Source organism: Diabrotica virgifera, chromosome 7 (genome assembly GCF_917563875.1).
Source record: "Diabrotica virgifera virgifera chromosome 7, PGI_DIABVI_V3a".
NCBI classification, from domain to species: Eukaryota; Metazoa; Arthropoda; class Insecta; order Coleoptera; family Chrysomelidae; genus Diabrotica; species Diabrotica virgifera.
Window position 1 is genome coordinate 16,876,425 of NC_065449.1, and position 14,493 is coordinate 16,890,917.

The 14,493-nt window shown below is 33.1% G+C and overlaps 1 protein-coding gene across 1 annotated transcript; it reads left to right on the forward strand.

Annotated features, from left to right (window-relative positions):
* The first annotated feature begins 13,649 nt into the window (after positions 1-13,649).
* On the forward strand, positions 13,650-14,219 carry LOC126888044 (uncharacterized). Its single transcript, XM_050656054.1, has one exon. It carries the CDS (start codon positions 13,650-13,652, stop codon positions 14,217-14,219), a length of 570 nt encoding a protein of 189 aa, XP_050512011.1.
* Positions 14,220-14,493: the final 274 nt, after the last annotated feature.

Sequence of the window (14,493 nt, forward strand, 5' to 3'; positions counted from 1 at the left end):
ATCATACCAAATCCTCACAGAGATGACTTTATCCAATATAAGGAAAAACTAACAAGTCAGATAATAACCGTAGTTAAACACGTAGTTAATTCAGATTCATCCGAAACAAATTACAATTTAGAAGAAAATATTAGAAATATGATCTCCTCTATATTAAGTCCTTCAAATCTAATTCCAGAAATCGATATTGAATCTTGTTCTGATGATTCAATCCACTAATAAGATAAGTACACCCAATAGTAAAAACATTAAAGTTATCCAATGGAATATTCGTTCTTTCTCTAAAAACAATCCAAGTTTATTAAATTTTTTACACAATGATCCTGTAGATATTATAGCTTTATCAGAAACCTTCAAAAAACCAAACCATTCTTTTAAACTAAAAGGGTATAAGATTATCCGACAGGATCGTGCAAATGGCTTTGGTGGTGTTGCCATTGCAGTTCGCCAAGACATTAAATTTATAAATTTTCCTATTACTTTTGCATATAAAAAAGATTTAGAACTTTGCGCAGTTAAATTTCCGTCCTTAAATATCATACTAGTATCGGTGTATAAACCACCTAAATTAAATGTTTCTAAATCAGATTGGTCAAATATCTTTCGGCAATTTAATTCTCCTGTTATTTTCTGTGGCGATTTTAACAGCCATCATACACTTTGGGGATCTCATATTAATAAAGCTTGTGGTAATCAATTAGTAGAAGCCTTAGATGACAATAACTATGTTGTTCTCAATAATGGTAAACCAACTAGAATTTCTCGTCCAGAAGAGCTACCTTCGGCGGTAGACATTACATTTTGCTCTGCTAGTTTGGCTAGTGATTGTTGTGTATGGGATGTCGTACCAGATGCGTTAGGTTCAGATCATTGCTTAATCAAATTTGAAATTATTAGGGATAGAGTTATAATAAATAAAAATCCAGCATCTAAATGGAATGATAAATTAGCTGATTGGTCTGCATACTCCACTATACTGGAAAATTCGTTAACTAGTACAAACCAAAATCTAAACTCCAATCTACTAAGCTTCTCTATTTTTATGGAAAAGGTCTCAGAGGCAGCATCCGCAACTATTCCCCTAAAAAGAGCAAGACAACAAGTAACTCAACGTCCAATATGGTGGGATACCGAATGCTATGATATGTTTCGTCGCAGAAAAGAAGCCCTGAACCAGTATAAACGTGTCTCAAACTATACAAACTATTGTCAATATCAAAATGTAGCTAGTCAAACTAAATTACTATTTTCTAAAAAAGCTCGAGATAGCTGGATATCTTTCATAAGCAATATTAATAAAAACACGCACCCTACTAAAATTTGGCAATTTATAAAAAAAATATCAAACAAAGACTCAACGGGATCGGACAGTATATCAGCTGATATGGTGGACGATTTTTTTGAGTTTTTTATTCCCAAATTTGCATCAAATAAAATCGACTTCAGTAAATTCAATAGTAATGTAGCATGCAATGAATCATTTTATATGCCTATCAGTTTGGAGGAATTACGATTAGCAATCAAACAATCTAAAAGTACAGCACCGGGTTTTGATAGCATTACATATAAAATGATTGAATACTTGCCTGAAATTGCTAAAGGAATTCTTTTAAATATTTTTAATAGTTGGTGGTTGCAAGGATTATATGAAAAAAGTTTAAAAAAAACTGTAATTTGCTTACTTGCTTAACCCAACAAAAATTTAAGTCTACCTAACTCTTACAGACCAATTTCATTAATATCATGCATTACAAAAACATTTGAGAGAATTATCAAATTAAGAATGGAACTGCATTTTGAAAGTAATTGTTTATTACCTATTAATCAGTTTGGATATCGCAGAGGCAAAGGCACCTCTGAAGCATTAGCTCAATTAGTTTCCGACATTCAGAATGCACTTTCCGTTAATCTTATAACGGCATGCTTGTTTTTAGATATTAAAGGGGCTTATGATACTCTGGATATTGATATCTTAACTGTTCAGCTCATAAAATACGGTCTAAATTATAAATTCGCACAAAGAATCACAGATTTGTATAGGGACAGAGAAGTTTTCATTCGAGATTCAGAAAATCACATTTACGGCCCTCGATTATTATCAGTCGGAATTCCGCAAGGTTCAGTCCTAAGTCCAGTACTTTTTAATATCTATACTGCAGAATTGCATGACATGTTAAATGAAACAAATAATACAATTAAAATTATTCAGTATGCAGACGATTTCTGTATATACAGCAGCCGTAAATCATATAATGAGTGTTTATGCGATTTGGAACTGATAATGCAATGTATAAAAAGATGGTCTATGGCTTTTAATTTCACGTTATCCCCTGAAAAATCTAGCATCACCTTTTTCACTAGACATAGGTTAAGTTCCCCTACCAGTATAAATTTAAGTAATGTTGATATAAATGTATCCTCTCACCATAAGTATCTGGGCGTGGTTTTGGACAAAAAACTAACCTGGACACTCCATGTGAATCACATTATCAACAAATGCGAAAAAGGTTTAAACATGCTTCGTTGCATATGTAAAGCTAGATGGGGTGCCGACCCAAAGATAGCATTAATGTTCTATAAATCGTATATTCGGTCAATCATTGATTATGGATGCTTTTTATATGGTTCATCGTCAAAATCTAATTTATCAAAAATCGATCATATTCAGTATAAGGCAATACGTATATGTATTAGTGCGTTTAAGTCAACGCCATGTGCTGCAATTCTAGCAGAAGCGCAGGAACCTCCTCTAAACCTTAGAAGAGAATTCTTGTCTAATAAGTTTCTATTAAAGACCAGGACTTTAGACTCACATAAATTATTAAGTAAAATTAACAGTCTCACTGAATATAACTTAACAAATTCTTATTGGAGAATTAAAACTTCTCCCCCTCTTACAGATGCTTATCTAGAAACTAACAACTTTAGCATTAACACTAAACAAATATTACCCATATATAACCTTTCTATTGAGGAAATCGCAATCTTTCCAAAGATCATAAAACCTACATATAGAAACTTACCATGCCAAAACAATAAAATTATAAAATTAATCTTATCTGAATTTTCTAATTATAAATACATCTATACAGATGGTTCAAAAACATGTAATAGTGTAGGTAGCGCTTATTATGTTTCTAATATAAAAAGTGGTAATTCTTTTAGACTACCTAAATGTACATCTATCTTCACTGCCGAACTTTATGCTATTGAAAGAGCCCTAACTTACGCGGTTGAACAGAACTTTGGAGACACGGTTATACTATCAGATTCTTTATCTGCTCTTGAGGCAATATCACAACCAATAACCAAAAAACACAACAATGAGTTGTTATGCCATATTAGAAAGACAATCGCTCGATTTAAAAATAATAGTAGTGACTTGGTCTTTATCTGGGTAAAAGGACATGCTGGAATCAAAGAAAATGAGATAGTGGATGAAATGGCAAAGAATTCGGCAACTTTAAATGAAATAGTAGATTTAACAATCTCCAGCGATTACATTCCAGAATTGCATAAAAAATTAAGAAAGAAATGGGAAACTATTTGGCTTAAGTTTGTACAAACTTCGAGGAATCCATACACTTACATATACCCACAACTTCCGCAAAATATCCCACATATATTTGATTATCACGTTACTCGGTTTTATTCCACATCCCTAAAATAGGAATGCGTATCAACTCTCTCTGTTCATGTGATAACTACTCTACTGCAGATTTAAATCATATAATCTTTAATTGTGAACTTAATAAAAACCATACGAAAGCACTAATTGCTAGACTTCAGGAGCGGAATGTAAGTTTACCGCTGAATATTTCACATCTACTAAGCTTCAATACCAAAACTATTAATGATATTATCATACAATTTCTTAAAGATTCTAAAATAAAAATTTAATATGACATCTTCAATCTTCAACTTTCAAATATATGTGGCAAAAAGTTTATCTAATGCCATCCCCTCTTTGTGAACACACACTCTTAAATTTTCGACATCATTATTTGACAGTTGGGTACGCAAAACATGCTTGTTCATACGCTACTTGCATTAGCGTATGAATTTGTAATGGTTGCAAACCTTCAGCAGACTCAAATTGAATGACCCCACGCTGATTACATTTGGATGGATTGTTAACAGCAAACGCCATTTTTAAGTCACATTACTTAAAGTCACAGTTAAATACAACTAGAAACTAATCAGTGTGATGTTTACAAACATAACTAACATGGCAGAACTTCAGTTAAGTGATTACAACCGCTTCCAAATCTAACCTGGCCAAAGATGCGTTTCAATTGAACAAGTGTATAGAAGATAATCTTTTATAAACGTGGATGCATAAAATGAAATAAATAGTAGCGCAGTAAAAATCTTTAGCAACATTCCCCGTATTATTTGAGCTAACGTTCTCACTTAACTACTAAAGTTTCGAAACTACCTCGGTATCTAAGGAAATATCGTTTTTTCATGGCTGATGTAGATTAAGCTGCGAGTCGTTAGAAAAATGGCGCCTTATCGTTTCGGACTTTGATGGCGCTTCGTGCTGCTAAGGATTTTCGGTTAGTTTATCAGCAATGACGTCTTAATTAAATGACTATAGGAAATGCCATCCTTCATGAGTGATAATGGCGTAACGCGATAGAACGGTGTAAAAGGAATTTGTTTTCCAAGAAAAGATTGTAGTAAGGGACACGAAGGATCTACAATTAGCAGTTTAATTTTGTTGTCGATGTTGATGTTTTCGGATTATAACTTTTTGTATAATACCATTTAAGATTTAATCTACAGCGTATAAAAAAGTTCTGCAAAATCGAACGAATGAACAATCAACAGTTAGGTGAAAAGAAACAAAATTTCAACAAAGTTGTAATATTCTTCCATATCTAAAGCTTCCATATCTTCCAACACCTCCACATCTAAAGCTTTCTGGGCGGTAACTTATACCAAGTATTCGTTATGACTAGATCTTTGTCTTGGCAGGACTGTACCAATCTTTTTTCCCTGTCGTTTCTCTGATCATATTTTCCAACTACATGATTTATAGCTTCTTCTCCAACTTTAAGTCGCCTTTAAGGCTATATTTAGCTGTTAATTGGTTAATATGCTGGGAAGGAGTAGAGCGGAAAGTCCTTCTTCATCTTCTTCAGCTTCCCCTCGGGTTTCCTCTACCTCTCCTTCCATCAACTCCTAACAGCTCTATTCTTCGTCCTACATAGTATTCATTTCTACGTCTAACGTGACCAAACCATTGCAGTCTTTGTTTTTCAGTCTTTTTTGAGATTAGTTACTCCGTATCTTTCCCTGATCAATTTGATCCTAATCCTGTTCCTTCTAGACTTATCCAGCGTCCACCACAATATTTATATTTCAGCTATCTCTATCTTTTTCCCTGCATCTTGATTATAGGCCACATTTAACCACCATATACCAACGCAGGTCTTACCACACTTTTAGGTATACACATAGTTTCAAAAGTTATGCATCACCTCTCGTATTCACGATGTTTACGCTTTTATAAACCCGTATCTTTATCACATATTTAATAAGCCTTTTTTATAAAAAATATATCTTTTTTGTTTTTTTTTTATTTTATTTGAATACCCATTTAATTGACCTGGATTTGCCAAGGTGTAAACTTTTGAAAACGTGATTAAAAATAAATCGTACTTTAATTTCTGAGTTGGACCGTATAAGAATTATCGATTTAGTTGAAGAAAGACATTCACAGCGGTTTGTGGCGGAAATAGTGGATATTTCTCAGAGTGATATCTAACGGATATGGAATAGGTTCCTGGAGACAAACTCGATACGGAATAGAGCTCGGTCTGGTAGACCCCGAGTTACCAATGATCGACCGAATAGATATATCAGAATTTCCATCCTAAGAAATTTTTCTATGTCTGTACCAGCCCTCCAAAGGGAATTCAGGCATGCAGCAGGAGTCAGAGCATCGTTGGCTACAATAAGAAGAATTTTAGACTCAGATTCCTCAGCTACAACCTAGATATGTTTTGGACCGCCTCCAGTGGGCTTAAGAACACATGCAGCTCCCCGAACAGTTTGGGAATTTTGTGCTTTTTTCAGACGAGACCAGAATCTGTTTAAATAGTGATAACCGACGAATTCGTGTGTGGTTAGTTGTGCAGCTCTTGTTGACTCTCGCCACATACGAATTCGCCGATTATCACTATTTAAACAGATTCTGGTCTCGTCTGCAAAAAGCACAAAATTCCAAAACTGTTGGGGGAGCTGTATGTGTTCTTAAGCCCACTGAAGGTGGTTCAAACATGTCTAGGTTGTAGCTGAGGAACTCTTATTGGTCGACGACTCCTCAAACCTGAGTCTAAAATTATTCTTCTTATGGTAGCCAACGATACTCTTACTCCTGTAGCATGCCTGAATTCTCTTTGGAGGGATGGTACAGACATAGAAGAATTTCTACGGATAAAAATTCTGATATATCTATTCTGTCGATCATTGGTATTTCGGGGTCTACCAGACCGAGCTCTATTCCGTATCTAGTTTGTCTCCAGAATCATATCCGTGAGACATCACTCTGAGAAACACCCACTCTTTATGCCACGAACCGCTGTGAATGGCCTTCTTCAACTAAATCGATAATTCTTATACGGTTCAACTCAGAAATTGAAGCACGATTCATTTTTAATCACGTTTTCAAAAATTTCACCCGAATAAATTTTTCAAATGTTTACACCTTGGCAAAACCAGGTCAATTAAATGGATATTCAAATAAAATAAAAAAAAAACAAAAAAGGTATATTTTTTATAAAAAAGGCCCATTAAATATGTGATAAAAATACGGATTTATAAAAGCGTAAACATCGTGAATACGAGGGGTGATGCATAACTTTTGAAACTATGTGTATTATTATGCTCTGTATTTTCTCTTTGTTATGAGATTAAGATGCCTCTTATTAATTAGATTAATTAATCAATTATTTTAATTCCTACTCATGAAACAAAAGCAAAATTTAATACAATTTTTCAATAAAAAACATATTCTCAGGGCTAATTGATTGTATGTATTACCTTTATTTTGTGGCTTCTAGTAAGCTCATATAAATTTTATAACTACTATTTATTTATACAGGGTGTCCAGAAACTCTACCGACAAACGAAGACAGGAGATTCCACAGATAATTTTAAGACAATTTAACCCAATTCACATAGTCCGAAAATGCTTCTTAAGGGAGCTAGAGCTCTTTGAAGATGGCGACATGAAATTAGTTTTTCTTAAATACCTCCAGAACGCTTCTATTTAGAAAAATAAAAATTGGTATGCTTATTTACTTTTCAGAGATAAATCGATTCCATTCATTGCAAATTTCTAGAACCGGTCATAGGCGTCCGTTTTGGGTAGAGCAACGGATATTTTATCGCCTAACTTTTTTGTCCTTAACTTTTATGCATTTTTGACACCGGATTATTGAATTGTGAGGCATTCTAGTACTAAAAGGTACTCTTGCTTTAAGTCGGTAGGACACACCGTTTTCTAGAAAAATCGATTTGAAAGTTTTTCGTTTTTGGAATTTGAAAAAAATTGAAAGAACTTTTCAACAAAAAACGAAATATTTTACCAACATCAAGGAAGAGTAACTTTTAGTACTCGAATACCTCATAATTTAATAATCTAGTGTCAAAAATGCTCAAAAATTCAAGACAAAAAAGTTATGCTATAAAATAACTGTTGACCTACCCAAAACGGACGCCTATGACCAGTACTAGAAATTCGCAATTAATGAAATCGATTTATCTCTGGAATATAAATAAATGTACCAGTTTTCGTCTTTCTAAACAGTTTTTTTTTGATTTTTTTTTAATTCAAAACGCGATAAATTTTCAAATCGATTTTTCTAGAAAACGGTGTGTCCTACCGATTTAAAACAAGAGTACCTTTTAGTATTAGAATACTTCACAATTTAATAATCCAGTGTCAGAAATGCATAAAAGTTAAAGCTAAAAAGTATATGCGATAAAATAACTGTGGCCCGTCCCAAAACGGACGCCTATGATCGGTACTAGAAATTTGCAATGGATGGATTAGATTTATATCTTGAAGATAAATACGCGTACCAATTTTTGTTTTTCTAAATAGAAGCGTTTTGGAGGTATTTAAGAAAAACTAATTATAAGACGCCATCTTCAAAGAGCTCTAGCTCCCTTAGGAAGCATTTTCGGACTAAGTGAATTGAGTTAAATTATCTTAAAATTATCTGAAGAATCTCCTGCCTTCGTTTGTCGGTAGAGTTTCTGGACACCCTGTATAATATACCTTAAATATAAAAACTCAAATTTATGCTAAACTTTATTCTGTTGTAAAATGTCTTATCTAATCATAAAAAACCTTTAATTCTATTATCTCCTTTCGTTCACCAAATTCATTCGATTGAATCGGTAGATTGTTCTTATTATTATTATAAAAAGAAAACAAACTTTAATTTCCACTTGTTAAATATATTACTTATATCTTTTATGAATTTATGAATGAATAATTTATGCTGTAATACTATTAAGTTGACGTGGCTTAAAAAAACAAATATGGTATGTAATACAAAACCGCTCTCTTTTTTCACAAATAATCTGACTAACCTTTGCCGACGTCTTTATTTATTCTGCTGGATTGTGTTGTCCTTAGATTTTCCACAATGTGCTCCTCGGATTCTGCAAACTGAGCTTCTTCTTCAACTGTTCCAAAAAAACAGCACTCGTTCGAATTCTCTCCTCAAATTAAAATCTCTGACTCGATAAAAACGATATCAATCTTTAGAATCCAAAGATTTTTTTTCAGCTATGTGTGTACCTCGTGCAAAGTTTATGTAATACTGCTACTCGTAACTGACAGAAACTGGAATCTTTTCGGACACAAGGAGTTTGTACTTCTCGACTTGATCTCGTTTTCGTCTCACACGAATCTGCTTCCATGGTCACCAAATTAACACACTTTGCACAAATACACTACTTTCAAACTGGACTGATTGCTTTGGTTGGTAATTACACAATGATTCCCCTTTCTCTCATCAATTTGAAACTCACCACTCTATTTTCCTTCCATCGCTCTCATAGCCAATCACAAGTATTCACCAAACATCATGTCCCTACTTTATTTTCTTAGGAAAAAAATAGTATTGTATACAAAATTTCTTTCTTCTCAATTTCTAGGAGATATTAAAATTATTTTTATTTACAATCTAAGGAAACCCTATATCCTAAACTAAACAAAAATGTTTACTATCATTTCTTTTTAGGAAACCATTTATAAAGCATTGTATATTATTAAATCACCTCGGTATACATTAACTTTCTAAACAAACCGTTCTAGTACGTTCTTTTGAAATATATTAAATGTTCGTAGAAACTCTACCACTAAAATTTTGCTCTTCTGCGAAACACTTCTGACTGCTAAATTATTTTATTTACAAAATTAGACCATATACAGGTTTATGAAAATCTATGGTCTCGTGGTCTTTGACATAAAATTATTTTTCAAATTCTCCCTATAAAAATTATTTAACAATATATAGTTCCTTTCAGCTCTTTTTAGATTTCTCGATCACAGAGTATGCCGCTTATTCGCTTCCAGTTAAACCAATCAACCTGTATCCTGTCGACAGTTTCTCGAACTAGTGTCCCATTTTACGTTATTTATAGGAGCCAATTACGAAATAGAGCTCTTTTTTCTTCTCGCCGTATTATTTCTTTATCTTCTTCTTCTTACATCTGAGCGGATCTTTTGCTATTGTCATACATTTAGTTTTGTTGGTAGTCGAGGAAATGAAGCTGAAAAAATGGCAAAACCTCGCAATTTTTTCGTCCAGCATCGATTTGTACAAAAATTTGGATTTAGGCTTATTACATCCTCTAGTTCATTTTCTATATTGAGCCGTTGTACGCTTTTGGTTTTTTAAGGGTGAAAACTACCCCTAATTGTAAAAAATTATATAATAACATGTTAAACTTTAATATTGTCTACATTTGGTTCTTATTAGTAACATAATGATTGTTTTATGCTTTAAGATATACTGTCATAATATTTCAACTCTTAAAACCACCCTTGGTGGAGCTATATACAATAAAAAATTTACTTATCCTAAAAGAATAATTTCGGCTTGCATCGAATTACATAAAAATTTGGGATTAGGATCATCTCACCCTGTACTTCATATTCTATATCATGCTTAAGGGCATTGATTATTTTTAGGGGTGTAAACTACCCCTTATTGTCAAAAATTATATAAAACATTGTAAACTTTAATATGGGTAAAATTTAGTTTTGAATATCATAATATTTCAACCCCTAAAAACCACCCTTAATAACATTACAGTTTTTATAAGTAGATATTTTAATAGATCTATACAAAAAAAGTAGAATTAAAGAATTACAAAAACATTTATTTACACAAAAATACGATTTTACAAATATGTACAAATACAAATAGTTTTTTAGTCATATTTCCAGTATACGAACCGATTCTGTGGTATTATACATACATTGAAAATTATATCCATAAGCGGGCTATCCGAATTTTTCGAAAAAAAAAAAATTCGTTTTGTAAACATAGCTCCTTCATTTTTGGCGGTAATAAGTTTTTTCAAAAATGACTTTGTAGAATTTTTGAAGGGTTATAAGACTGTGTAAACTAAATTCCGTAAGATTCCTTAGTTTTTAATTAGGGCGGGTTTAAATGGCTCGGATAAGGGGGTGTTTGCTCGTAAGTGGAGGTTTTAAACAGCTATATCTCGTTAACTGTTCACTGTAATGAAAACCTATGCACAAATGAATTTTAGTTATTGAATAAACTACAATTTAGTAATCTATCATTTTTTTCGTATCTCCAGTAGTTTCGGAGATATTTTGAAGTAAAAGGTGAAAAATGGGAAATTCCAAAAAATGTATTTTTCATTAAACTCCAATTATTCTAAAATTAGCCCTTTTAAATAGGTGAAAATTCTTGGGTGTATTGACAATACAAATATAAAAGGAACTACAGAAAGATGAAGACCAATTTTTAATTGAGAGGGTAGTTAGGGGGTTGTTTTCACTGATTTTTTTCATAGAGAAAAGCAGGTACCGCCCTTTTTTTGATCATAAGTCGCTTAATTTTAAAGCTAGGAACTTTTATTATTATTTTTTGAAGGACCTAATCTGTATGCTTAAAAAAAGATCATTAAGTTTTCCGCGAAAAATGCAAAGTTTTTCCGTTATTTTACTTTGAATATTTCAAATTATGCATTTGACGAAAAAAGCTAACTTCTAACATGCCGTATCTCGGTTTGTATTGGTCTTAAAGATATTACAGAAAAAGAATTTGATTTGTGTTACTAAAAGATACAATTTTGATTTTTACAGTTTTTTTGATTAAATGCATATTTTTCGAGGTATTCTCAAAAAACCCTCTAAAAAAGTAGATTTTTTCGTCGAAAAACTGTTACTTTCAAGCGCGAATAACTCGAAAAATATTAGTTTTACGAAGAAAATGTAAAAAACATTTTTTTCTTAGAATTACTCTTTACATCGATTTACATGGTTAAAATGTAATAAAAAATTCCCACCCCCGAGATGGGGTGGCAACCACCCCCAAGGTCTTGGCGTACAGCGGCATGATATAGAAAATGATGCTTGGACTATTCCCTGCCTTCTGTGAAAATTTCAAGTAAATCCATGCTGGACGAAAAAATTGCCAGCCAAAATGCTTCATTTCCTCGACTATGGTAGAAATGTTCATATTTAGTTGGCGGCTTACTTGAAAAAACTGAAATAGCTGTCTCTGAAGATCATATTCTGATTCAGCAATAATTGCTGCATCATCTGAGTAACACACCATACCAATTCTTTTGTTGCCCATTCTATATCCGAGATTAAGAGATGTTACTTTGTTTATAATTTTGCCCATGAGTTGATTAAACAAGAAGGGGCTTAAACTGTCTCCTTGTCTAATTCCTCCCGGTGTTGGAATATTTTACGTGAACTGGTCTTCTGCTCTAACTGTGGTTACGTTGTTGTTATTTAGGTTATGGACTATCATTGTTATGCTGGTCGGTGTTTTATTTTCTATTAATATATTTAGAATGTCTCCCAGACGAACTCTGTCAAACGCCTTCGTCAGATCAATGAAACAAATACACGCTGGCATGCCGAACTCTACAGCTTTTTCTTTTGTTTGTTTTATTATAAATGTTATGGAGACAAAGTGATTATGTTAGCCATTATGTATAATGCCCGGTCATTATTAATAATGACTAACTTCAGCAGGCAATTTGATAACTTTTTACAATTTATCATATTGTCTGGTCATTATGAAAAATGCTATACTATGGCCGGGCAATGTGATAAATCGGCGTTCTTAGTAAATCATGCGATCTTCAGCAGCGAATCAACGCGCTGTATCCAAGGTTACAGTCACCGAAGCACGTCGGCCATTATTTATAAATCATATTGCAGTTGAATGTTAGTAATGGTCAAGTGGTTTGTTTGTGACATTTCTTTGTTAATTCTTTGTTTATAAAGTATTGCATAGTGAACTATGGAAAAAGAAGAACCATTAAGTGATATGAAAAATCGATTTAACAATCGGTTAACTGAATTAGTTTCAGTAAAAAGTCAAAATTCACAAATTTTCACAAAAACAGCCTACATGGAAATGATAGAGAAGGTAAAAAACTCTAAAAGTAAACAGACAAATAAAACGCCGAGTGATTATCAGCGCTTACGAAGATTCGACGTTATGACGATTAGAGAAGTAGAAAAATTGATTGTTCCTGTGAAAGAAGATAACGTAATTAAATACTACGTCCATACAGAAGAAATATTTGATACATTGCGCGATCTTCATATTACTATCGGGCATGGTGGTAGAAACCGAATGGAGAAGGAAGTACATTCTAAATTTAAAAATATTACAAGGGAGATGATTGTTATCTATTTAAATTTATGCATGACCTGTCAGAAAAAACATAATGTTCCAAAGAAAGGCTTGGTGGTGAAACCAATATTGAGCAAGGAAATGAATTCAAGATGCCAAGTCGATTTAATCGATATGCAGTCACAAGCCGATGGCTGTTATAAATTTGTGCTTGTTTATCAAGACCGTCTTACCAAATTTGTCCAACTTCGACCTCTTACAAGTAAAAGAGCAGAAGAAGTATCGCATGTACTTTTGGATATTTTCACAATATTTGGGGCACCGAGTGTGCTTCATAGTGATAATGGCAGAGAATTCGCTAACCATATTATCAAAGAGCTGTGTAGCATGTGGCCCGAGTTAAAAATGGTACATGGCAAACCCAGGTATTCTCAGAGTCAAGGATCTATGGAAAGGGCCAATCAAGACGTAGAGAATATGCTTAGTTCGTGGTTAGAAGACAACAATAGAAACAAATGGTCTGAAGGCTTACGTTTTGTTCAACTAATGAAAAATAGAGCTCATCACACTGGTATAGGTTGTAGTCCATATGAAGCCATGTTCGGCACAAAGTTTAAAGTTGGTTTAAAAAGCTCTCTACCCCAAGAAGTTCTGACTGATGTTAATTCGGAGGAAGACTTAGAGGTCCTGTTCAAAAATCAAGAGGCTGGGCTATCTACAGAACCGGATATAATACAAAATAATAATATAAATGTGGACTCTTCAATAATGTTGCCCGAATCAAGTTCATCTCATGTTCAAAATTCATCTCGTGAATCTAGTCAAGTTCCAGAATTTTTACCAAATGCGGTAGAAACGGCTATTGTAGTTAATTTAGAAAATAATGAAAATCTGGATTCCAATATAGATATTAGAATATACGATGTAAGGAAGAAAAGAAAATTGGCTTTGACGAATCTAGAAAAACAAGCAGAGAAGATGTTAAAATTTTACAATTCCAAATATCCGTCGGCTAAACTAGGTAACACAGTTAGGATACGAGTACCAGATGTGGACCGAGCTCGTAGTGATCAAAGAAATCTACTAGCTATCGTGACAGAGATAACTGAAAAAAAGCTTTACAAACTAGGCACAAAATATGGCATATTAAATCAGTTATATTCAAGAAACCAGTTTACCGTTTGTAAAGAAAAGTTTATCTCCATAGAAGAGATTCCAGACACTGAGATATCTCTTAGAGAATGCGCAAGAAAATCTTCTAACTGTGGGGGACAAGGATACAGTAGGTGCGGTTGTAAAGGTGGGTGTAAATCTGATAAGTGTAAGTGTCGTAAATAAAAAAAAATATGTAACTCCAAGTGTCACCATAGTGGAACATGTTTCAACAAATAGTTATGTATTGTAAATCATTCATACAAAATAAATTTCGATGATGTAGCACGCAAAGGTGGTAAGTGTATTTTTATTTAAAATTGAGTTTGATTTAGAAGAAAAACGATTTAATTTCTCACTGGCCGCTTTGTGTGTTACCATCGATTTCGGTCATTAGAAAAAATGCAAATAAAAACACAGAATTCTTTTTTTGGTTTCCTCAATTACCGTTAATACGTAT